The sequence below is a fragment of the Globicephala melas genome, chromosome 10 (assembly GCF_963455315.2).
Source record: "Globicephala melas chromosome 10, mGloMel1.2, whole genome shotgun sequence".
Lineage (NCBI taxonomy): Eukaryota > Metazoa > Chordata > Mammalia > Artiodactyla > Delphinidae > Globicephala > Globicephala melas.
In genome coordinates this window covers 60,832,927-60,857,241 of record NC_083323.1, presented here as the reverse complement: position 1 = coordinate 60,857,241, position 24,315 = coordinate 60,832,927, and the positions used below count along the sequence as shown (strand labels likewise).

At 58.4% G+C, this 24,315-nt stretch overlaps 1 protein-coding gene across 2 annotated transcripts; it reads right to left on the bottom strand.

Moving 5' to 3' along the window:
• Positions 1 to 2,138: 2,138 nt before the first annotated feature.
• Positions 2,139 to 22,364, bottom strand: KRT80 (keratin 80). Of its 2 annotated transcripts, none has more exons than XM_030866922.2 (9): positions 22,065 to 22,364; positions 16,022 to 16,230; positions 11,424 to 11,484; positions 11,050 to 11,145; positions 4,410 to 4,574; positions 3,879 to 4,004; positions 3,030 to 3,250; positions 2,493 to 2,548; positions 2,139 to 2,361 (listed from the first exon to the last, which is right to left on the bottom strand). In XM_030866922.2, the coding sequence occupies exons 1-9, from the start codon at positions 22,362 to 22,364 to the stop codon at positions 2,237 to 2,239; spliced, it is 1,359 nt and encodes a 452-aa protein (XP_030722782.1). In that variant the 3' UTR covers positions 2,139 to 2,236. The 2 variants fall into 2 exon arrangements, with proteins under 2 accessions (XP_030722782.1, XP_030722784.1); XM_030866924.2 differs by lacking the exon at positions 2,139 to 2,361 and adding an exon at positions 2,362 to 2,396.
• Between the last annotated feature and the right edge of the window lie 1,951 nt (positions 22,365 to 24,315).

The following is a 24,315-nucleotide window of genomic DNA, read 5'->3' as shown; positions in this document are numbered from 1 at the left end:
CCCTCAATCCTTGTTTCTTGATCTCGAATTTGATTGGGCAGGATTAGGCCTGTACCTATCAGAAAATATGCTGGGCTGTGCCAACCAGCACGATCAGACGGACGTGCTTGATGGGGAAACGCCGTCACATAGGGAATCCTCTGTGTCTGTGCTTACTGAGGCGGCCACGTGGTGCCTGGGCATATCGGGAGGCGCTGGGAACATAGGTCACACCGGTACAGCCTCCTTGTCGGATGGTGGGGCAGGAGAACTTTTTGTGTCCAAGTTGCATTGGTTTGAAGGTATAACTAGGTCCCTGGGCTCCTTTCCCCATAACTGGAGAATTTCCAAAGTCCTGTGGTCAACCTGATTGACCAGTGACTGACCAATCCTGAGAGGGGAGATAAAAACAGACACACAGCTTTATGCATGGACAAATCTCAGCACTTTATTCATCCCTTGGCGGGGAGAAGGGGGCATTGCCCCAATATAGTCAGCCAGTCAGGTGGGGTGGCTGATGTGTTGTCTCTCCAGATAGTGTAATACATAGCACTGATTATGCAGAAACAGGAAGAAAAGCAATAAGTTAAAAGATGTATAAGTTATGAAAAATAATATATATATACTTTTTATATCTTGTATCCCCACTGAGGATTTGCTCCCTTGGAAACCAATAAATAGGCAGAGAAAAACAGCAATCAGCACCCTTTTGGGACTTGAGGGATGAGTGTATGTCTGAGTTCCCTCAAGCCTGAGAGTCATTGCCCTTCAGTGCCCCCCACAGGCCTGGAGGACCCTGAGACCTAGGAGGGGGCCAGAGCCTTGGGCCACCCTCTCCTGGAAAACAAGATGAATGAATCAAAACTGGGGCTAGAAGAGGAGGTGAGGCAAGGGGCAGGTAGGGAAGGAAGGTGGCTTGTGGAGTGGCAGGCTGGAGCCCCCGAAGGTGAGAGCCAAGGGGAGGAAAGAGGAGCCCCAAATCTTCTTGTTGGATCGCTGCACAATCTCTCTTTGGTTGTTATCGGGGCCCTCCCGCCCGACCTCAAGGGCTCAGCAGCTCCCAGACCCGAGTGGAAAGTGCCTTCTTCATGACCCATCTACCCTCCCGCCCCGGTGGCACGGGGGGCGGGCATGGAGGGAGGAGGCGCGGAGCGGGGAGAAGGGAAGGAGCTCTAACCCACAGGTGTGGGTGCAGAGGAGGCGAGGGCCAGGCTGCTTGGCCCCATGCAGAGAACAGAGACGCCCAGGAGTGGGGTTCACGGGAAATGGGCCTGGGGTTTCATGGCAGGGGTGGGGCTAGGGGTCTCAAGGGCCTGGTGCACCGAAGCCAGGTTTCAGGCTGGGAAACACCTGGGTGGGAGGCAGAGAGCTCAGATCCCAGGCAAGGTGGTGAACCCCAGGATGGCAGGGAGGAGAAAGGAGGGTCCAGTTCTCCTGCCTGATCTCCGGTTGCCATGTGGCCTCCCCGCTTCCCACCTCCCCGCCAGGGAGTTCGTCACGGCAAGAATAACTTCTAGAGAAGGGGCTTGGGAGCTGGCTGGGCAGCCTGTCCACGTCTGACTGTGACCTGCTGGGAGGGACCCACAGGAGGAGGGAAGGGGCACAGGTGTCTGCGCTGATCTCAGAGGTCCGGGCTCAGGTCCCAAACACCCAGGGAGCCTCTTCCCCTCCCTTCCTGATACTGTCAGGTCTCCAGGGAGCCCAGGTGGTGCAGGAAAGCCTGGGGTCCTCAGCACTCAGCCTCCCCAGGAACTCCAGATGCGGAGGGTGCCCAGGCAGTCCCATCAGCCCCTGGTCCGTGGCTGGCCAGGGCTGGGGGAAAAAGGGCATCGCCTCGGTTCCGAGGCAGAGGCAAGGCAAGACCTGAGACGTGAGCTTAGGGCAAGGGTAGGGCAAAGGGTCAGGGGGACCTTGGTTCAGAGCCCTCTGTCGTGGGGAGGAGCGAGGAGGTGCAGGAAAAACAGACGCCCGATCCCAGTTTACCCAGTCAGGAAAACCTCTGGCCAGAGGTTGGAAGGGTGGGACTGTGAGATATTGATGTGGAGCCCAGTGACTTTGAATAGCTGGTGACAGTCCTGTCGGATCCCTGGCAACCCACAGAAAGGCAGTCACTGTTTCCAACCCTCCTCTTCTTAGTTCAGGGTCAGGTTTGCCTTCCTTCCCGACCTAGAGGCTCCAAGCTGCTTTCTTGAGTCTAGCTTGTATTCCTCCTGCCGCAGGGGAATGACGTGGGGCTCCTGGGGTCCGGACAGCAGCCTCACTGTGAGAGCTCTGACTCCTGCGAGAGGAACTCTTCCGAGGTCTCGGTGATTTTGATCACAAGGTCTCCCCTGGTCTTCTTTTTCCAGGAGGGGGCTCTCGAGAGGCCATGCCTGGAGGCAGCTACAGGGAACATAAGGGGTGGGGCAGGGTACGGGCTGGAGGTTTGGGAGCCATTTAGTATGATGCCTTTAGGGCCACGATCCCCCCGCTGTCCACCTCCCACCATGGGTTCTTGGGCCAAGCGGGCTCACCAGTTCTAGAGCTGGACTGCATGGATCTGATCATAGTGGCTGAGGGCAAGTCCATCCTGGGGGAGGAGGAAATGGTGGGATGTGAAGGGAGCCTGTGGCTTGAGCTCCCCTGGGATTGGGGGCCTGGGGACTGGCATGAGGAGGGCGATTCTTAGCTGTCACTCCCAGCTCTGGGCTGCCCTTTTGTGTGAGCCTGGCTAGCCAGCTTGTCCTCTCTGGGCTCTGCATGAATGGCTGTGATTTACTGAGCACTAATTTGTGACAGGCATTTGCTCGCAGGATCGTATTAATCCTCTGCACCACAGGCGCGCCATGCTTATGATCGGTCCATTTTCCAGATGGGAAAGCTGAGAATTTAATGAACCGGGCCGAGGTACCAGTTTGTTTCAGTGGCTGAGCCAGGATATGAATCCAGGCGTGCCAGGCTCATAGAATCATGCTGTGGGCGGGGAGGGGGTGGAGAGGGCCGGCCTTCTATGGGGCTGGTCCTACAGTCCTCCCGCGCTCCCAGCCCCACCCCGCTGGTCCAGCTCCTACCGGCTCTCCTCGCCCTCCACCAGCTTGCGGTAGGTGGCGATCTCCACGTCCAGGGCCAGCTTGGTGCTCATCAGCTCCTGGTAATCACGCAGCTGCCGCGCCATGTCCTGCTTGGCCTGCTGCAGGGCGGCCTCCAGCTGGGCCAGCTTAGCCTTGGCGTCCTGGAGGGTCAGCTCACCCTGGCTCTCGGCTGCCTTGATGTTCTCCTCCAGTTTCATGCACTGCAGCCAGGAGGACAGAGGGAAGGGGTCAGTGAGCAAAGGTGGGAGAGAGAGACTGGGCCAGGGCCAGGAGCCCACCTCTGTCCTTGGTAGGGGTGTGCATGGGGAGGGAGGACCCAGCACGGCATTCCTGAGCGTGGTAGTGGGTTGCCTTGCAGCAAGAGGGCATTCAGCTAGACCTAAGGAGACGCTTTCCCAAGGCCACCAAAGGGGGAAGCACAGCAGGCCCCCAGAGGAGCCTGTCTCAACTGTCCTTAAGGGATGACACTTCTCTGGCTGGAAGCTGGGGCTTAGGCCTCCCCTCCCTTCTCTCCGTGTAGCTGGTGGGAGGCCTGGAGGGAGGCAGTGGGCTCTGGGTGTATGTGGCTGGGCCCTCCAGCGTGCCAACAGCCCCGGCCAGTTTACAGAGCACTTCTATCTGCAAGGCTCATGTGATCTGCAGAGCCATCTTAGGAGGACGGATGAGGAAACTGCGGTCCAGGGATGCTAAGTGACTTGCCCAGGGTCATTCGGCCAGGGCTTGCTTGGACTCAGCATGTGTGACTGTGTGCGTGCGTGAGAGTGGGCGAGAGCGTGTGTCCTGCGCCCCTCCCTGCTCCACCCCCAGGTGGGCACTTCGGACACTCACGTGGCTCTTGGTGGAGAGGATCTGGGACCGGAGCTTCTGGATGTGCACTTTGAGGTCAGCGATCTCGCCGCGGCTTCTCTGGAGGCTGTTCCCAGCCTCGGCTGAGCAGGCAGCCCGCTCTTCCACCTGGAGGTGGTGGAGGAGGCGGCAGTGAGGGGGCGCTCAGTGTGTCCCCCCCGGCACCCTGGCCCCTGGCCTCTTCTTCTTCCTCACCCCCGCGCCACCTCCTCCTCTGTGGCCCACCACTGCCCCTCCTCCCCCCACCACATCCGTCTCTGGATGGCCTCTCCTGGCTGCCCTAGACTGAGCCCCACGGGCCGTGCCCACACCTGGCCTGGCATTGCTGGCTGGCAGCACAACGTGAGCCTCTGAAGAGTGCAGACTGTGGGCCTGCCCCGTCCCCATCACCCCTGGAGCCGGGCACAGCGCTGGGCTCTCACATTCTCCTTTCTGCCTGTGAACTCACTGCCGTGGGCTCCGTCCCCCCGTGTTTCCCCATTCCCCTCTCCCAGAGTCTCGTGAGCCCCGAACCTGGCTCTGGGAGTACGCCTTGCCCTCTTCCAGGCTGCGAGCCGCGACGGCGTCATACTGGGCCATCACCTCCTCCATGATGCCGCTCAGGTCAACGTGGCAGCGGCTGTCCATACTCACGGTCACCGACACATCCTTCACTTGGGCTGCCAGGTCCTTCAGCTCCTGGCGGGGCACAGACTTGGGGGCTCAGGGCTGGTAGGGGCGCACCAGACCCTCAGCCAGACATAGTCCCCATTATGCATTCATCCCCCGGGCGAGGGGAGGGCGCGCTCCTCCCTGTCTCCCGGGAGAGATGCTCAGAGGATAGATGCCTCCCTGCCCCGCCTCGCCAGCTTGGACTCTTGGGAAGCAGCTCTTGGCCCCCCCCCCCCCCCGCTCACTCACCTGTTGGTCTTCCTCTCTGTGAGGGCAGGGAGGGACCCTTGACTCCAGAGGCCCACCCTACAAGCCTTATCCCTCTTGTTTCCCCCCGTCTACACTGTTGTCCACTCCTAGGGCAGACCACCTTCCTCCTCTCCTGGCGGGGGAGGAAAGGGCCCAGGACCTATGGGCCTGAGAGAATTCTACCATTGGGCAGCTTGGCCTCCCCTACCCCTGCCCTCCCAGGACGGGAACTCCCCGAGGGCCTGGATGAGCCGTTTTCCCCTCCAGGCCTCCATATCTGGCAGGGGAATGTCTCTGTTGAACACATGTTGGGATGGAAGCCCGTGAATGATGAGGGCAGGAGTAGACCAGAGGCTGACAGTCGAGCGTCCCCACTCCCCTGCCAGTGGCCAAGGCAGAGGTGACTCCAGGGTCGCCCTGGGGGCTCAGTGCCCCTCCCCATCTAGCTGATGGGCTTGCCCGGCCACAGCAGGATTTAGCCTCAACATCTTCTCTTCTCTCTGTCCTTTGGGATCCTGCTTTCCCCCTCTTCTCTGTCCTCTTCTCTGCCCAGAAAATGCTAGCCTATGTTCTCAGAGACCCCGGAAGCGTTAAAAGCTCCCATTTCCCTGGGGGCTCATGATAGCCCAGGCTGTGTGTGTGCTAAGGGCTCTCCAGGCATCCTCACATCTCCTCCTCATCAGGTTGGCACGATTGTTAGCCCCAGATTACAGAGAGGAAGGAGACTGCAGCGCACAGAGTTGATGGAAACAGCTGTGAGTGCAGGGCTGGACTCCAGAGCCTTTGCGGCTCCTGCTAAGCTCACATCGTGGGGTGGACACAGGCGCTGAAGCCCCAGATCTGCTTTCTGTCATGCCCCGCAGCCTGACAGCTTTCTGGCCTGAAGGTTCAGGGGTGTTTAGAAAGGCAGGTGGGGAGGGGTGTCTTTGTAGGGGCTGCAAGGTGTCACCTCCAGGGCCCTGGGCTGCTTTCCCTGGAGGTGCTGATTAACAACCTGGGCCCGTGTGGGGCCCGTGTGGGGAGGAGTGAGTGGGCATAAGCAGAGTGTCCGTGGCCAGCCTCTTACAGACAGAGCGAGGCAGGTGGCCGGGGAGTCTCAGAGAGGCAGGGAGGGGGGCCGGGCACCCTGGGAGGTGGGGCGGGGCTCAGCCCAGGGGAGGGAGGGGGTGGGACAGGGACGGCATAGTCACTCCTGCCGGATCAAACTTTGTTTGATTCAGGATCCAAACAAGGTCCGTACACTGTCATTGGTCCATCTGTCTCTAAGTCTCTCTTATTTTGTAGCTACCATCTCCATCTCTCTCTGTCTCTGTTATTATTTTTTTCTTTTTCTTATTGAAACCACCGAGTTGCTCGCCCATAGTCTGAATTTGACCGACTGCCCTGCGTGTCGGTGTTTAACACGCTCCTCTGGCCCCTGCGTTTCCTGAAAAGTGGCAGTTGGATCAGGAGGCCTGCTCAGATCCAGGTTTTGGTTTTGGCTCGTGACCGCATTCTGATCTTGGTTCCTGATTTTGGGCCCCCTCCCGACGCTCATCTGTCTTTCTGCTCAGCGAGGCTGTGGCTGAGGCTCTGGCGTCTGGACCTGCGGATGCTGCTGACCTGCAGCTCGTATCCCTGTGGCTGTAGACCGCGGGGTCGGGCAGCTGCGAGGCCTGCAGAGGAAGGCCGCCCCTCCCCTGTCTGCTCGCTGCCTGACCCCGCCCACTAGCATCTCTGGTGATCGGGACCGCCTCCTGGAAAAGGCAGCTTGGGCAGTGGCAGGAGCCTGTCTCCACCCTGGAGCCCGCGGGACTCTGGGCTCAGTGGCCAGCTGCCCTTTAGGGGGTTCCCTGATGGAGGGTTTTGGCCGATCTGCAGATGGACTTAACAGAGATCTCGGAGCAGAGGCAGCAGGAGGCCCCGACCCATGCCAGAATAAGGTTGACGGTGCCTACGGATTCATGCCCCAGCTCTGCTGCCTTGGGTCATCTTTGGAGACTGGCATCTCCCAGATGGAACGGACATCCCTGCCGGAGCTTGGCTGTGAACCGTTTCAGAGACATAGCTTGGGGCTCCCTCAGTCACCATGTTGTGTAGGTGGGTGGACTTGGGGTGTTTCAGACAAAGCTCTCCAGGGACACTTCCAGCCCGGGCCTAGGGTAGCGTTTGTTGTGGACGAGGAAAAGGCTAGGGCGCTTCAGAACACAGGGCGCCACCGGGGCAAAAGGATGGGAGAAACACAGTTGATGGGGCAGCCTCAGATCCTTTCTGGAAAGAGGCAGCGTAAGCATGAGCATGGTATACAGCAGCAGGAAGTGGAGGGCTTAGAGCATCTGCAGACCTGTTCAGACAGGCCAGCCCCTGCCGGGCTGCAGAGGGCATAACAATGCTGACTTGTGTGGTGTGGAAGTGCCACCATGGGATGGGTACCTTCAAGTTGGCAAGAATTAAGCCGGGGTACAGTTCAGAGCTTCGCTTAGGAGCCAGAGTCTGAGGAGGCTGCCATGCGTATGACCACTCTCGTTGTGGTCCCCCAGGTCCGGGAAGATGGTGACTCTGAGGGGGTACCAGTACTGCTTGGTAAAATGCAGTGTTTAATGGCACTGGGGGACTTCCCCAGTGGTCCAGTGGTTAAGACTCCGCGCTTCCACTGCAGGGGGCACGGTTTCAATCCCTGCTTGGGGAACTAAGATCCTGTGTGCCGCGTGGTGCGGCCAAAAGAAAAGGGAACTGAGCTCTGAGTACCACCACATCTTATTACCTGAGCAACCCTGGCCAAGTCTGTAAACTTAGCCGGGCCTCAGTTTTCTCATTTGAAAAATGTGTATAATTATGGAAGTGAACACAGCTAACATTTAACAAATACCATGTGTCAGACACTGTTCTAAGTGTTTTAGGACATATTAGCAAAATAAATCCTCTCAACAGGCCAGTGAGCTAGGTGCTATTGTTCTCCCCATTTTACAGATGGGGAAATTGAGGCATAGAGAAATAAAGGAACCTGCTCCAGTTCACATAATCGCCAAGCCAGGATTCAAATCCCAGCTGCTCTAAAGTTCGTGATTTCTTAATCTTTATCCCTACTTTATAGGGTTATTGGGAAGAGTAAATGAGATTACATCTGGAAAGCACTCAGCCTGGTGCCTGGAATGTAGTAGGTGCTCAATGAGCAACAGCTAAGGAAACTATTGTTGTGATTGGTAACGGTGATGGAGCCGGGAGGAGGTGTCCAGGGCCTGCAGCAACCTCCCGAGGCACCACGAAGGCAGGTGCCAAAGCAGCTTAGTCATGCCAGGTCCTCTGCAGGCATCAGCACCCTAGGAGGTGTGCCTGGGGGCAGGGGGTTGTCAGTGGATTCTGTAGCTAATCTCCCTGGAACCAGAGTGTGTGGGTGGGGCAGGTGGCATTCTGGCTGGATGCAGCCAGGCCCCAGTGCACTTGGGAGCTGGGGTGTACCCTGGAAGCTGATGGGAGATGGGGGCCCCAGGGTCCTCTCACAGCCTGTATTCCCGGAGATGAGGAGTAAAGGGGTTGCCTGGGAGGCTGCAGTGTGTAGATGAGGCCTTGAGCAGCCTATGGCCATTGGCTTCTGGGAAAGGCCTTCCACAACTTATCCTGGGCGTGTGTGTGTTTTGGGGAGAGGGGAGGGCTCTTTCCTGGGACCCTGGGGTGGGCCTATATAGCCGTGCTTTTCTGGTGTCTGCTCCAAAGTTGAAACCAGAGAGTCTGGCCTCACCTGGAGCTACTCGCATCCCGCCATGTTTTCCTTCTACCTGAGCTGGCCATGGCTGGCACCTGCCTGTGCCTGGACCTGCTCTGTCTGATGCCGTAGCCACTAGCTCTCTGAGGTCACGAGCACTTGAAACGTGGCCAGTCAGAACTGAGATGAGCTGGACGTGTAAAATACAGACCAGGTTTTGAAGATTTAGAACGGGAAGAAGAATGTGAAATAGCCCATTCATTTTTTATATGGATTACATGTTGAATAATCATATTTTGGATATATTGGGCTAAATAGAATACATTAAAATTATTTTTTTCCGTTTCTTTGCTTTTTAAAACAATGTGGCTACTAGGAAACTTACAATTACCTATGTGGCTTGCATTATATTTCTACTAGGCGGTGCCAGCTTAGAGACCCGCTGGTGTGGGGAATCTTTTTAGCAATGGGTCAGTGTTGCCTTCTCAGCCTACAGAGGTGTGTGGAGAGAAACTCAAACCTCACGGCCTGATGTCAACCTGCCACCTCACTGCCTCCCAAAGCAATAATAACTGCTGTTATTATATATATTATATATAACATGTAATAATAATATATTATAAATATATTATGTTATAATATAATATATGATAGTATTTATAATATAATATAAATAATAATAAATGCACTTCTGCGTTCACTGTGGCCCTTTCTCCACAGCAGTCCTCCAGCAGCACAAGCCATACCTTTACCCCGTCTGTAGCACCCACGCTGGTCCCTACCATGGGCTGCCCATCACGCTTAGAATAAGGCCCACAGCCCATCCTGGGCCCCGGACCCTGCATGAGCTGGCCCTTGCCCTGCCTTAGCCACAGCTGCTGCTTTCTCTCCCTCCCAGGATCAAATCATTCCTGCCTCAGGTGCTTCACACGGCTCTTCCTTTGGCGGAAGCCACCTCAAGTCTCCGCTGAGCTGGATCTTCCTGGTTTGGGCCTTCACACGCTTGGGCCTCCTCTGAGATGCACCCCTGTCAACACTCGGACTCGGGGGCGGAAGCCTCCCTGCCCTCTTGCAGTAAGGCATCACCCTGTTTCTTTGCATATCAGCAACTTTTCACCCTCCAAAATGATCTTGTCCACATAGGTGCTTATTAGCCTGTCCCCTCTTAGCTAAGTTGTGCCCTCCTGAGAGCAGGGAACTCGCCCGCCTGGCTCACTGCTGTGATATCAGCGCCTGGCATCTAGCGGGCCTGCCATAAACATTCGTTCAGTGAATGAACGGGTCTATCCCATCACAGTCCGTTGCGCCTGGGCACCCGCTCCCCACACCACTCGGTGGGCATTGGAGCGGCCTGCCTGCGAGGGCTGCCTCCCTGCTGTTGGCGAGGGTTGGGGTGTTCTCTCAGTTCTGCTGCCTCCCATGGCTGCAGGCGGGTCTCAGGCCCACGGAAGCCCCTCTCGGGCCTGAGCCGCCGGAGAGTAGCGAGGCCCACGTGCGGCCACGAGGCCCAGTCTCGTCTCCACAGGGCGAGCCCTGAAGCCGTGGTCAGCAGCCCTAGGGCATTTCAGCGGACCTTTCTGACTGCGGTGGCGACTTTGACCCCTGCTCTGCCCTGGGCTGCGTTGCCATAGCTTGGCGCCAGCGGTTTGCGGCGCACAGGCTGCTGCACCATCATCCCCAACGAGGGTCCTGCCTGCTTGTAGATGAACTGAAGCCTCGCCCCATCAGCCTCCTCACCCCTGAGACGGGGGATGTAGAGAGGAGAACACACGTCCCAAAGGATGCCCAGGAGGCAGAGTGGCGCTGAGGGGTGGAGTCCAGCGGCAGCGCTCATCTGCTGGCGGCACTGGCAGTGGGACAGGACTTGCTGGGCCGCTGTTCCCCCAGGCTCAGCTGAGGACATATGAGAACGTGTCTGGAGGCTCCTCTGTCTACATTTACTGGGTCTCTGTTTTTGGCTGCCCCACGCAGCATGTGGGATCTTAGTTCCCCAGGGATCGAACCCATGCCCCCTGCAGTGGAAGTGCAGAGTCTTAACCACTGGACTGCCAGGGAAGTTCTTACTGCATCATTTCTGTCTGGCAGAAGCTAGTGTTGTCTGGGAACCAGAGGATCTGACTATAGGTCTTCCCTGCCTGACCCCAAAATGGAGGGGGGTGCACTGAAGGCCTATCACAGCTAGAACTGTGGGTGTCTGTAATTTAGGCTACGGGGATGAGAGAGAGGTTAGTTCAATTAGAACGGTTGTTCAAGGCCTCCTGGTTCCCTGTCTGAGGCCACCTCCTGACCCTCGATGTACCTGGTCCCCTGCATGCCCTCAGCGCTCCAGCACACATGAAAGCAGGGCTCTCCCTGAGAGAGGCTTTGTGGGAACCTGCCGCACTCCATGAAATGAGTGACGAGGGGACACGCTGGATTATTGACAGCAGCGTGCAAGGGGTTTAGGAAACTGTTACATCTGTGGCTGCCAACAGTGAGTGCCTGCTGAAGTTTCCACGACCCACTGGACACCTCTGCCTCCCCTGCATCCCTTACCCACGGCTCAGCGGGACCCTGGCCCCATCTTCTCACCTGCTCGTAGATGCTTTTCATCAGGACCACAAAGCTCTTCAGGCCTTTTAACTTGTTCTCTAGTCCTGTCCGTTGAAGACACTCTGCATCCAGGTCCTGGGGGTGGGAGCAGCTGTGAATGATGGGGGAGGGAACGGAGGGGTCCCAGGGCAGGGGTGGGGTAGGGGGAACTTTGCTTCCTGGGTGAGATGGGGGTGAGTCCCAGAGGAGACCTGGCTCAGAGCCTGGCAGAAGGAGAAGGGTGGGGACAGGTTCATGTCTCTCTGCCTGTGGTCCTGGGACTCAGCCTCTGGGGGCTTTGCTTGGGGATCCTGAGCAAAAGAGGGCAGAGTGTCCATGAGAAAGGAGCCCCCGGGGCAGGCTGGGGAGGCTACCTTCTTCAGCTGCGCAAAGGTGAACTCCATGTCCGTGCGCTTGGAGATCTCGTCCTCATACCTGGGAGGTGGGGAGGGAGGGAAGGGGGAGGCAGGGAGAGACAGAGAGAGAGAGAGGCGCTGCTCAGCTGGGTGTGGTGGGACTCGGCGAGGGTTTGTTTAACCCTCCTTGGGTGAGGCTCAGGGCCTCTGTAGCCCCATTTGGTGCCTTGTGCCGGTTAGGAAAACGTGGTCCCTTTCTTCAGGTGGATGCAGCCCCGCTCCTCCACGATACCCTAGTGCTGGCTCTGGGGCAGCAGGCAGCCCACTTCCCAGGCTCACTCCTTGATGAGCAGCCTTTCCTCTCCCAGCGGCATCTGCCCCTTCCTGGCTGTGCTTCACATTCACCTCCTCCAGGAAACCCCTCCTGATTGTGCAGCCCTTTCACCCTGACGTTTTGTTCCCTCATCGTTTTCCCATCTCCTCCCCGGAGAGTCTCAGTTTCAAACGAGCTGTCTTCGGTTGAGTCTGCTCTGAGCATCTGCCTCGCACGTTATCCTCTCCTAACTCTACCTGTCCCTGCAGCCCCACCCTTATCCCCACTGCTTTGCTAGACAGCAGGACACCAGGCCATCTTCCCCGCAGAGGGAGGACAGGAAGGGCATGGACTTCGCAGTCAGATGGGCCCCCGGTGTGTTTGGGGGCAGGTAACTCCACCCCCCGCTTGTCTTTCGCGGTATGCACGGGTGCATGTGCATGGGTGCATGCGTGGGTGCATGTGCATGGGTGCATGCGTGTGTGCGTGTGCATGGGTGCATGCGTGTGTGCGTGGGAGCTGAAGCCCACCAGCATTCCACAAAGGTGGGTTCCCTCTCTCCTCAGATGTGCCTCTTCCTTACTCAGTCCACCTCGTTTTCAGAACAAGAACGCTGTTGGATGGGGACACGGGCTCCCTGGATCCTTGACCTTACATTCTTGGCCCCCGGGGTTGGTGTCGGCCAGCTGCACGCTTCCCACCTGCAGCCCTGCCTGCCCCAGCGGATGTGGGGATCCTGTGGCTTCCTGTTTTCTCCCCTCCTCTTCAGGGAATGCCTGAATCACTGGCAGCTCTAATTACAGCCACCCGCCTGCCCCAGTCCCTGACCTCACAGATGGGGCAGCGTCACCCATCGCCCACGTCGACTAGCTGGACCTGCCATCCCCTAGGCCTTCTTTTCCCCCAGCCTCCCTGAGGGACTCAGGGGAGCAGGCCCCAGGGGGTGAGAGCCCATGGGGCACTTGGGCCTCTGGAACTCAGTGTGCTGAGGGCCTGCACTCTCCCCGGTCACTACCTCGGCTTCGGAGAGTTTGGAGGGACTCTGAGAGTACGGGTCATGGGGGCAGGGTGGTGGGGAGGGCCAGGGAGACTGGTCTGCAATCTGAGGCCTGCCAGGGCAAACAAAATGCCCAAGAAGCTTTACTTGCACCCCCTCCTGTGACCCTCAGAGCTGCTAGCCAGGGATGGCCTATTGGTCCCATTTCACAGATGAGGAAATCGAGGCACAGAGAGGGGCTTGGAGGCTCGTGCAGCAGGCTGGTTAAGCATGGGGCTCCGGAGCCAGACTATTTGGGTTCAATTCCTCACTGCCTTGCTAACTAGCTGTGTGACCTTGGACAGGCTGCTTCTGTGTGCCTTTGTCATGATGATGTTGATGTTGCGCGTATTAAATAAGTTCATACATAAAGTGTTCACAACGGTGCGTGGCACCCACTAAAGCGACTGCTATTATTATTACCCAAGCTCCCTCCTCTCCAACACCAGACCCCGGCCCTCAGCCCCTCTGTCTCAGCATTTCCAGAAAGAAACCACGGGAACCCTCATTGCAGGCGAGGGAGGGGGCAGTTCTCTGCACATCCTTCACAAATCTGACTTGAAGAGGCTTCCCTCTGGAATCTGGGGGCCTCCTGAGTTGGGGACAGGGGTCTGGGGAGCCCCAAGCTGAGCAGCTCCCACTGACTGGCCTTCCCCACGCACGCCCTGTGTCCAGCCTCTCCCCTCCCCCCACCCCTCTTCTCTGGAGAGCAGAGTTCTGCCAGCCTGGGTGCAGGACCTTGGGGAGAACTGTCCAGTGGGGAGCCCTCCGAGGTGCCAAACCTCCTTTTTACCCCTCACTGCCCTTCCCAGCCTTCTGTGCAGCCTTCCAGCCCCCTTCTCGTTGACTCCACTGCATTTCAATTCCAGTTCACCCCCTCAAACAGATGCTCTTGTGCACCAGACAGCTTACAAAATCGTATGCGACATTCCTGAGTCACTTGCTGTGTGGGCTTGGGCAAGTTGCTTCCCCTTGCTGGGCCTCTGCTTCATCCTTAGTAAATAGAGGGGTTAGCTAGCTGATCCTTGGGGTCCCTGCTACATCAAAGCTTTCGGAAGTCTCCATTCCCATAGAGGCTTACGTGATGCCATGTCCCCCTATTCACCACCAATCCCTTGCCAGTCTGTCAGCCACCGGCTCCCGAAACCATTCTTAGCCCTTTTCAGCTCGTCACACCCATACCTCCCCCCACCAAACTTGTTTATTTCTAGGAGTGAAGCTGATCTCATCGGCCTTGTAGGCTCAAGGCACACCCCTCCCTGTCAGGGCTTGGTCTGGCGCCTCCTGGCTCCTGGGGGCCCCGGGCTTTGCACAGCCAGGCTGCAGCTTCTGTGGCTCTGGCCCGCAGACCCAGAAACCCTCCAGCCTTACCTCCCCCAACTCAGGTGTGTTCCCTACCCAGAGAGGGGAAGAGAGGCCCTGAGCCTAAATAGTAAAACCAGGCAGCAGGCCAAACGAGGGGGGCTGAGCCAGATTAAGACAACAGGTAGTGTTTGTACAGAATTTCCAGTTACAAAGGGCCTCTGTGGATGTGATCTTGCTGCTCTCACGGGAGCGGCTTCCCCCGGGAGCTTGTGAGGTTAGGGATGGGACTTAGTATGCACGGCCACGTGACTGAGGACAAGCCCCCGCCCTCTCTGGGCCTCTGTTTCCTTCCCCATAAAAGGAGGATCCAAGTTGCCATCCAGCTCTGCCATCCTCTGCTCCTTTGAGGGCCAAAGACCTGCTCGGTATCAGTGAAATGAGTCGTGGGCTCTGGTGCGCCAATATGATTTGCCTCGTCACCGTCAGAATGGGCAATCAGATTCCCTGTGTGTTTCCCTAGGACCTGGGAGGGCAGGGCTCGGGGGAAAGGTGGCCCCCAGGTCAGAAAGGGGCCCAGCCTCGAGGACCAGCCCAGGCCAGGGCTGTAGATCATGCCAGTTGGCTGGGAAGTCCCAGCCAGATCCACAGATGAGGAAACTGAGGTCCCCAGAGAGGGGAGAGCTCTCTGTGTGACCCTCCCCTCTGCATGTGGTCTGAGCAGGGGAGGCCATGCGGAGAGGCGGTGGGCAAAAGCCCAGCCAGGTCCCTGGACTCCTGACAGGCTGCCTCCACCCTCTGACTCTGGAGGCTTTGGGCCTCGCCTCAGATCCCTGGCCGGGGGTCCGGCCCAAGCCCTGCCGGAGGAGGGTGCGGGCTCAACCGCACCCTGTCCTCCCCTCACCCTGGCCGGGGGCCTCCTTGCAAGGAGACCAGCCTCTCTGCTCTGCCCAGCCTCCTTGTCCTTGAAGCCGTGGCCGTTGTCCGGTCAGAAAGGGTCACCTGTCCTCTGAGCTACCAGGGTAACTGGTCTGCTTTTCTAGACTGGCTGAATCAGCTCAGCAAGCCCGAGTCAAGGACCGCTGTGTGCTGGGCACTCAGCCTTTTAGGGGTCAGAAAAGGGGCCGTTTATCAGCCCCGGGCACCACGCTGAACTCTCGACTTCCTCCTCACACCAGCCTTGCCTTGGCGTCAACCATCACCGTTCCCCCTCCACACGGGAGGAGACTGGGGTTCACGTGTGAGGCGACTTGCCCGAGGTCACAGAGCTAATGAGGGGTGTGGGCAGGGAGTAACCCCCTCCCACAGGACATAGTCATGCCCAAGCCTGGGCCCTTAACCACTGGGCCATACTGCTTGCCAGCCGCTTGTCCCCCTGTCTGTGTGTCCCATTAGGTGACAAAAGCATCCTGAAGGCTGGGGCTGTTCTCCTCATCTCTCTCTAGATCCCAAGTCCACTACTGAGGTCAGGTACACATTACCTCTAGGGGACTGTTTCCTTGTGCAAACAGACCCCATCATCTCTGCTCCTTTCCAGCCCAAGGGAGGTCAACATCCCAGGCTACGTTCAAAGCAGGAGCCCATCTGTTGCTCTAGCTAGTGACACAACTTCCCATTGCCAGAGGGTCGTGCGGCCGAGAGCCAGTGTGTTTATGGGCACGATGGGGATGCGAGCTGTGACAGTGCCCAGGGGCCAGCAAGCACAGGGCTTGGCCGTCAGCCAGCATGAGACTGGCTTCGTCGTAAGGGTCACTATTTGGGGGGTCACTTAGCTTCACTGTCACATCCTCCCAGTATTTATAGAGTACCGCTAGCACCTTGCAGGTCTTGAATAAGTAAGTGTGGACTAAAGAATTGTTTTCTAAAGAAGTTTCCTCTTTTTCTGGCCTGGGCTCCCGGACCCACCTGAGCGCAGCTTGGTCCCCAGCCTCAGTCCCGGCCCACATGCCCATAGGGCGCCCCTACCTGATCTGAAACGCCTTCACCGTCTCAAGCTCCTGCCGCAGTTTGGTCTCAAGCTGGCCCCCTTCCTGGTTCACTTCGCGCAGTTTCTCCCGCAGTCGGCCCTGGTGCTCCTCGTAGAGGTGTCCAAGGTCAAAGGCTGCCGAGTCCCAGCTCTGCAGGAAGCGCCATCGGGTTTCCAGCAGCTGGTTGCGATGCTCCAGGGCTCGCACCTGGGAGAGCGGAAGGGCTGCCGTGAGAGGGCCAGGTGCGGCCCAGCCAGCCCACGCCCCTTCCGGGGGCCTCCATGCGAAGTGGCAGCTCATCTGTCCGGAGCACACCCGCGGAGCACACCCACCCCGGGCCCTCACTCAGAGCCTTCAGGTGGCATCTCCAATTACTGATTGTTCAAACTGCAGATGGTGAAATAAGAATGGAATCTGAGAATCCCAGGGAGGTGGAGACGATTAGCGAAGGTTTCCTACGGGAGGGCCGGGGCCAAGGAGATGAGGGAAGGGGGCCTAAGCTGTGAACTGCCCACATGTGACAGGCTCTCCAGGCCTGCCTGGGGCTTGGGTGGGAGACCCCACGGAACGTGGGGTGTCAGAGGCCTGTCTGCCGCCCACCTCGGCAAGCCCGGTCTCATCTTGCCTCGGAAACTCAGCAGGGTAGGGCCTGGTTAGTTCTTAAATGCTAATCCTCCCGACAACCCTGGACTTGTAGCCCCTCCAAGCCTCAGTTTCCCCAGCTAGAAGTCAGGGATGATGTCACCTGCCCTGCCCACCTGCAGAGAGAGGAACCCGGGGATGTGCTTTGAGGCAGCAAATAGCAAACTCTGCTCTAGCTCCCACTGTGCACCGGGCCTTTTCCTACCTGCTGGACATCTTTAACGCACTAAACCCCCAAACAACCCGACGGGGTAGGTGTTATTTTCAGCTGCACTTTACAGACAACGGAACAGGGTACAGGGAGGTGAAGTAGCTCGCCCAAGGTCACACAATTAGCAAGTGGCAGGGCCAGGTGCGGAATCCAGGCAGTTTGGGTTTAGAATGTTTGAACTGCAGCAGCATAGGCCTCCAGTTGGCTGCAAGGTCTCTGCAGGCCCTGGGACCAAGCTGCCCTTGCTGGGCTGGCTTCTGCCTCTAGTTAGGGCCTGTCTTGCCTTGAGAACAGAGACTGGGAGGGCTCTGGGCCCAGGGCTCCTTTCAAACCCTGCGTCCTCTTCACACTCTCCTGCTCAGACTTCTGCAGGGGCTCCTACAGCTCCCACCCCAGCCACCGGCAGATTGGCAGGGATCCTCTTGAGTCCTCTCCTTCCCTCCACCCAGTTCAGCCCAGCGCAGCCTGGGGGCTCCCCCTGCCTCTTCCCCACCCCGCCTGTCCTCTCCAGGCCCGACCTTTCTCGGGCACTCACTCTCCTTCCCACAATCCCAGCCCCTCCTCCACGTGCTCCCAGCCGCCTCCCCTCTTCCCTCCAGTATTTGGCCCTCGTTTGTCTTGATCCCCCATGCACCCTATCAGACTGAGAGCCATCTGCTTGCCTCTTGGGGTCCCTAGCCCATCAGAGCCCGGGATGCGGGTAAGCCACCGAGGCGAGACGGGTGGCTGGGGCTAGGCGCCTGGACAGTGCAGGCTGTTGTTGTCATGAGGATGTTGTGACAACGAGCCTGGTGAGGTTCCCTATGACCACAGGCAAGTAGCTGGACCTCCTCCCGTCCACGGCTGGCGTCAGCTCCCAGAATCACATCCTGAAAAGCCAGAACCACAGCCAGGAGCCTTTTGGATCAGCGGGTCTATACCCTTCATATACAGAGGAGGAGATAGGGGCCCAGGGCAGTCAGGTCACGTGTCCAGGGTGTCCACAGCAACTCGGTGGCCAAGCTGCACACACAGGCCCATCTGACGGCAGCTGCTGCGCTGGACATTCATGGTCCTCTTCCTCCTGAATTTGGGTGCCAGGTGGGCTCGCCTCTCTTTCTGTCCTGCCCACGTTCCCGGGTTTCCCTGAGATACTCTGCTGCTCTGCGGAAGGCCCCTTTGACCCTTGCAGCGGACAACACCAGCGGGAACACTGGACAATGGCATTTGTGGGCTGTCATTCCCCTCCTTAACTCCCCCTGGGACTGGTAAATTCTGCTTGAAGCTGACTTTAAGCCTACAGTTTGATGTCATCGCCATCAAACAGGTTCAGTAGGGATGCAGTCGAGAGAGTTTCTGTCCTCCTTGTGTGTGTGAGGGATTGCTGGGTGGGGGTGAGGGCAGGTTTCTGCTCACTCCACCTTCCCTGTGTTTTGACAAGTAAGAGCCCCATGTTTATACTGGGGGTGGGGTGGGAGGAGAGATGTGAGGCTCCTTCCTCCACCCATAAGCAACCCAAAAGCCCTTTAGACCAGGAAGTCCTTCCCTTAGTCTAACCTCGATCCCCTATGCTTTAGTACTTGCCTGCTGGGAGACGGGGTGCATTTGGCCAGCCAGTCCAAGGGCACTTTTGCCTCTGGGGGATCCCGGGAAGCCCCCTCTCCCTGCTGCCCTTGGGGGAGTTGCTTGTTGTCTCAGTGGGTGGGGATGGAAACTCATCCCCCACCCAGAACCTCCCCTGCAGAAGGGCTCCTCCCTCTCTCGGAACAAAGGCCTTGGGAGGGCAGGAAATCCTGGCACCCTGTGAGGTGCAGGGTTAACTGCTTCCAACCTGTCAAGGCTGCCGAGCACCCCCCTCTCATTCCCCTTCCTCCCCGTCCTGGCTGAGCCCTGCCCTTAGATCACAGGCGGCAGCTCTAGAGGAGCGTCAGAGAGCAAGCCCCTGGTCTACCTGCTTCCCATTTTACAGATGAAGGAACAGGCTCAGAAGCACAGAACTCACTGCGACCCAACTCCAGGGTCCCGGGCCGCCCTGTTGAAAAGCAGGCCCGGATGAGGGTGAGGAGAGATGTGCTTTCTGTGGAGGGAGTTGAGCAGCCTGGGCTGGGCTGGGACCCCCCTCTGAGGAGGGGGGGGGACTGACTGCCTGGGAGGCTTCACGTCCCCAGCCCATGGCCCACAGTCCGTGCACATAAGCGTTCGGAGCGATGCCTCTGGGGCTTGCAGGTCCTATTCCTCAGGTGGGGGTGGTGTCACATCCTCTGCCTCCAGCCAGAACTTGGCTTTGCCTAAGGAGCCTCAGGGTCTCTTCGTCAGGAAGGGCTGGTTTGTGCCTTCCCTCGTGCAGGTGCCCAATGGCTCTGGTGACTTCCAGAGGCCACACACACCAAGGGAAGACCCTGTGCCCGACTCTCTGTCCCCAGCCATTTTAACACCCCTCTGGGATTCCCCCTCTATAGCCTCCTTGGGCGCCACTGGTAGAGTCCTCCCTCTTGTCCCACCTCCATCCCCTCTGGTGTCTGCGTGTGAGGGTGAGAGGGCCCAGCCAGCAGCCTCTGCTGGATGTTGGCATTGCCCTCTCCCTTCCTCCCTCGGCCTCCCCTACTTCATGGCTGCAGCTGTACCAGTCCTTCCACTGGCATGAGCTCAGGGCTACCCTCAGAGCAGGAGCAGAGCAGGGAAGTGGAGTCTGAAGCACAGAGAGGGTAAGTGCCTTGCCCAAGGAAACACAGCCTCCAAGTGGAAGAATTAGCATCGCTCCAGGGCCCCTTGGTGGACTCCTGGGGGTCTCCCCGCCGACCCTCTCCCTCTTCCTCCTCTTCCTCAGTGCTCTCTGATTTCTCTCGGTGCCTCAGAGGGCCCAGAAGGGGATGTGGAGCTGGAGGGTGGCCCTGCCTGTCTCTTCTCTTTGCCTAGAGCCCACCCCTCCACTGGTGATGGCATCTCACCCCCTGGCTCATGCATCTCTATCCAGCCCCATGCTGCACGCCTACCCACGAAGCTCCCGCCCCCCTCCCTCCATCAGGGCCCTTCCTTCCCTCTTACCAGGCTCCCTTCTGCCTGGAAGGGACTAAATGGGTTCAGGAGTTCCCTGGGCTGGGCCCATTTATGGTATTTTTAATATAACAAACAGAATGCACCTGGTACGTGGTAAGGGCTTTATAAATGCTTTTCAAAAATGATCCCGTTTGACAAGCTCATTACACCGATGTGCAATGAGGCACAGAGAGGCTAAATAATTTGCCTGAGGTTATGCGGCCAGTCAGAGGTGAGGCCAGGATGCAAACCCAGCAACGCGACTCCAGGTTTCACGTTCTTAGCATCTGCTTGCTTCCCCTTGGGCCCTCACGGTCTTTACAAGGAGGGATTCGAGCTAATAACAGACCTTCTCCATAGAGTTGGTGGATCGGCTGGGACTCCTTGGGCAGAGCCCCAGCAATCAGCTTCCCCAAGGGGCTGGCACCCCGGCTGCCTGCCTCCCACCCTGAAGAGCACCCTCCTCAAGGCCAAGTCTTGAACTGCGGATTGGGAAGCTCCAGTTCTTCTGAAGATCTTAGAGGGCATCGCCCTGGCCCTGGGAACAGAACCCAGACCCCTCGGGCCCCTCCCTGTGCCTACACACCCCTCCTGTCCCCATGGCGGAGAGGCACAGGGTGATATCAGCCCTGGCGTCCAGGGAGAAAGCCACCCATCCGCGCCGAATTACAAATTACGTAGCTCATGAAACATTCCTTTTAAGGGATTAAGCTGTATTTGGAGAGGAGGTGGCCCTGCAGGGACCTGCCTTCCCAGGGCAGCGGGCTCTTCTCCTAGGCTCTGGTTGTCCTCCAGTTGTCACTTCCCCTCCACACCCCTACCCCAGGCACCCCAGGTGTGGGTGCAGGAATGCTGGTCTGGACGCATGAATGCGGGAGAGGGGGCCGGGGAGAAATGACTCCCACCTCGGAGGCTACTGGCTTCGTGTCTCACAGACCTGAGTTCAAGTCCAGACCGTACCCTTGCTGGTTGTGTGACCTTGGGCAAGGTACTTCACCCCTGGGCTGCTCTGTCTGCACAGGAGGGGAACTAGCCACTGTGGAGCGCCGGGTGGTGTGGGCAGAGCACAAGCCGGTGCTCCAGAAGTTACTTTCTTCCTTCTTCCCCTCTCTGTGAGTGCCCACCTAGGGGACGTACAGAGGGACACAGGCTGGGAGAGCAAGGGGAAGAGAGGGAGCCAGCCAGGGGCAGAAGGATGAGGGGTGGGGGGCAAGAAAGTTGAGTTTTCCTTATCTGTAAAATGGGCATGAAAATGACTTCTTTCCTAAGGTTGAGGGAAATTGAGATAAATATGTAAAGTACCCAGCACAGTTCCTGGCACATGGTGAGCTGTTAATGGTCAGTAGCTGTTACCATCTGACTACCATTCTCGGGCAGGGCCGCAGGGAGCAGAGCTGGGAGGGCTGGTTAGGGGAGGTCCTTGGAGGAGGTGAGTGAGGACCGGCTTTGGGAGGTAGACAGGACTTCCTTGGAGCCCTTGAAGCCCTTGCCCTGGGCCGGAGATGGACACCAGTGCCCAGACCGGCCTGCTGGCCATGGCAGTGGGGTCCAGGAAGTGGGGTGCCAGGGACTCAATCCCTCTACTCAGGTGGGTGCAGGGAGGACCGGCTGGCCACCTGTTTCTGACTCGCAGCGTCCATCCCTTGCATTCCTATCTCCTGACAAGCCACAGCTGCAGCCCCATTCTGCAGCCTCCTTCTGGCCTCCCCACATGTGCTGCCCGCCCCCCGCCCCCAGCCCTTGCCGGTGTTTCTGACCCTGGGAAGCTGAACAGAGCCAGCAGCGTGGACAGGAAGGTGGGCCCTGTCCCTCTGCCTTGGAGTCGGACTGCATGCAGCCCAGGCCCCCATCGGCCATCCTTATGAGGGGGCATCCTCTTGGCCACACTCAGAGCCCCTCCCTAGTCCACGCCTGGGAGGGAGGGTGAGCCCAGGCCATGCAGCACATTATTTTCCTGACACCCCTCAGAGGCCATTCCGGGGTCCCTCTCTCCCCCACATCAGGGTGGCGCAGGCACTCCCCTCCCCATCTCTCCGCTCAGAGCCTGCGGAGTTAGCAGTGCCGACTTCCCATTGGCTGGGGGCGGGCGTGGGACATGATGCTTGGGAGGTACAGAGCTCAGCCTCCTGCCCAGGGCTTAGTTTTGAGACGGCCCCTCCACACCTTTGCTCACCTTGCCGATCAGGGAGGCAAACTTATCATTGAGGACCTTCATTTCCTCCTTCTTCTGGCTCTCCTGCTGCTGGGTGGCTGGGTCCACCTTGAGGTCCAGAGGTACTAGCAGGCTGGGGTTCACGGTCACCCTGGGGATGGTGCTAGCTGTCAGGCAGCCTGTGAGGCTGCTGGAGCTGAAGCCCGGCTCGGGGGCCCTGTAATTGCTCCATCCGGAGGTGCCAGGCCAGGGCTCGCTCGCCTGGGTCACCTCACAGCTGTTGAGGTTACCGAAGCCGACGACGCAGGAGCGGCAGGCCATTGCAGGTCCCGGGACCCGGAGCGGGCAGGGCGCAGTGAGGGGCGAGCAAGCCTTGAGGGGTGGCGGCAGCCGGCTCCGGTCGCAGGCAGGGCAGGCTGGGGACTGAGGAGCAGACACCTGTCACACAGTGCTCATTAGCTCCTCGAAGGCGTGACGCCTCTCAGCCCGACCAACCTGTTAGATGATGTGGTTCCTGCCCCTCCCCCGGCACCATGGGCCCATCTCCTCCCGGGGCAGGGATCTGCCTTGCTGAGGGGGGCTGTTCATAGGCCTCCCAACCAAGCCAGGCCTGGCTCCAGGGGAGAGGGACATAGCTGGGCTGGCTGGCTGGGTGGGTGTCGGGTGGTAGCCAGAGGAAAGGCAGCTTCAACGAAGAAGGAGAGAGAGCGAGAGAGAGAGAGCGCGCTATGCCTCTCACCGAAGACCTCACTGCATACCTGAAGGCTGACGTATCTAGGCTTACATATTTCTGGAAAAGATGAGGCAAGCGCAGGCCCTGGGCTCCTGAGTGTAGGGCAGCTGTCCTGGGCACCGTGCCAGGCTGGCATTGGAAAACCACACCTTGACTGTTTATTTTCTACATGCGCAAGAGTCTCCCCTGCTTATCTTCTCCTCTTCCTTTCTTCCTCCTGCTCTCCCTCCTTCCTGCCTTTGAGCTATTATTTATTGAGTACCTACTGTGTGCCTTCCACCATCTGAGGGGCTGGAGAGGAAACAGATGGTCGAGGTCAGGAGCCTGTGGCTTTGGACAAGGGAGCCTTGGTTCAAGACTCAGCATGGGGACTTCCCTGGTGGTGCAGCGGGTGAGACTCCGCGCTCCCGATGCAGGGCGCCCAGGCCAGGGAACTAGATCCCACACGCATGCCGCAACTAAGACCCTGCGCGACCAGATAAACAAACAAACAAATAAATTAAAAAGTCATCCCTGCCCAAACCTAAAAAAACAATTTCATCTTAAATATGAAGTGTAAGTAGAAAAGACACTGATTTGCTCCTGCAGAGCCTCTGATGGAGTGGCAGAGGGTTCGGCCAGCCCAGGGCACTCCCTCCTGCCTTCCTGATGTTCCGGAGACACCGCTCTTCCACTTCCAGGCACTTTCCAGCTCTCCCAGGCCTGTCTCTTCCTTCCTCCCTGGCCTGATGTCCCAGGGCTCTCTTGCCCTGGCTGGATGGCTCTGCGTGCCCTCCCTGGACCTGGTGCACCGCCCTAGGTGGTGGGGCTACAGCAGAGAGAGGAGCGTGCCTGGGAGAGACTCCTGCGGTCACAGGGGTGGAGAGATCTCTGGGACTGGAGGGGGAGACAGGCTGGAGATGGGAGCTCCTGCCTGGGTCACATCGCCCCTTCCAGGCCTCCTGCCTCCCAGGCTAGACCTCCGTCCTACACAGTGGGCATTTCTGGCTCCACTGGGGCACAGGAATCTGCCCCGAGGGCACGAGCCTATCCTGAGGCTGGATCCCAGGCTCTGCTGCTGGGGGTGGGCTGCTGAGACACTTCTGGGTGATGGGGTCACTGCAGGGGTGTCTGTGCAGTCTTTCTGGGGTAAGTTTGGGTACCTGGGCAGTCTCCCAACCCCTCCTGACATGTGCTTCCCCTCCCCCATGCAGCGCCCACCTGCCTCCCTGACCTGGTATCTGAATAACACGCGGTGGAACTCAGCACCCTGCCCGCCCCAACCCTGACTACCCCCGTGTGCTCTGCGGGGAGTGGGGAGGGCAGACAAAGGCACATGGGCCCTGCTGGTGCCAAGATAGCAGCAGACATGTCATGTATGTCCCCAGTGCTTTACATGGATTAGCTCCTCAAATCCTCACGACACTCGTCCTTCGCAGACGCTTTAATTCTCACCAGCCCCTGTTTACAGAGGGGGAAGCTGAGGCTCGGAGGGGTTGAGCGTTTGGTCTATTGATAGCAATTTATAAGTAATGGATTTGAACCCAGACAGTTGGAATT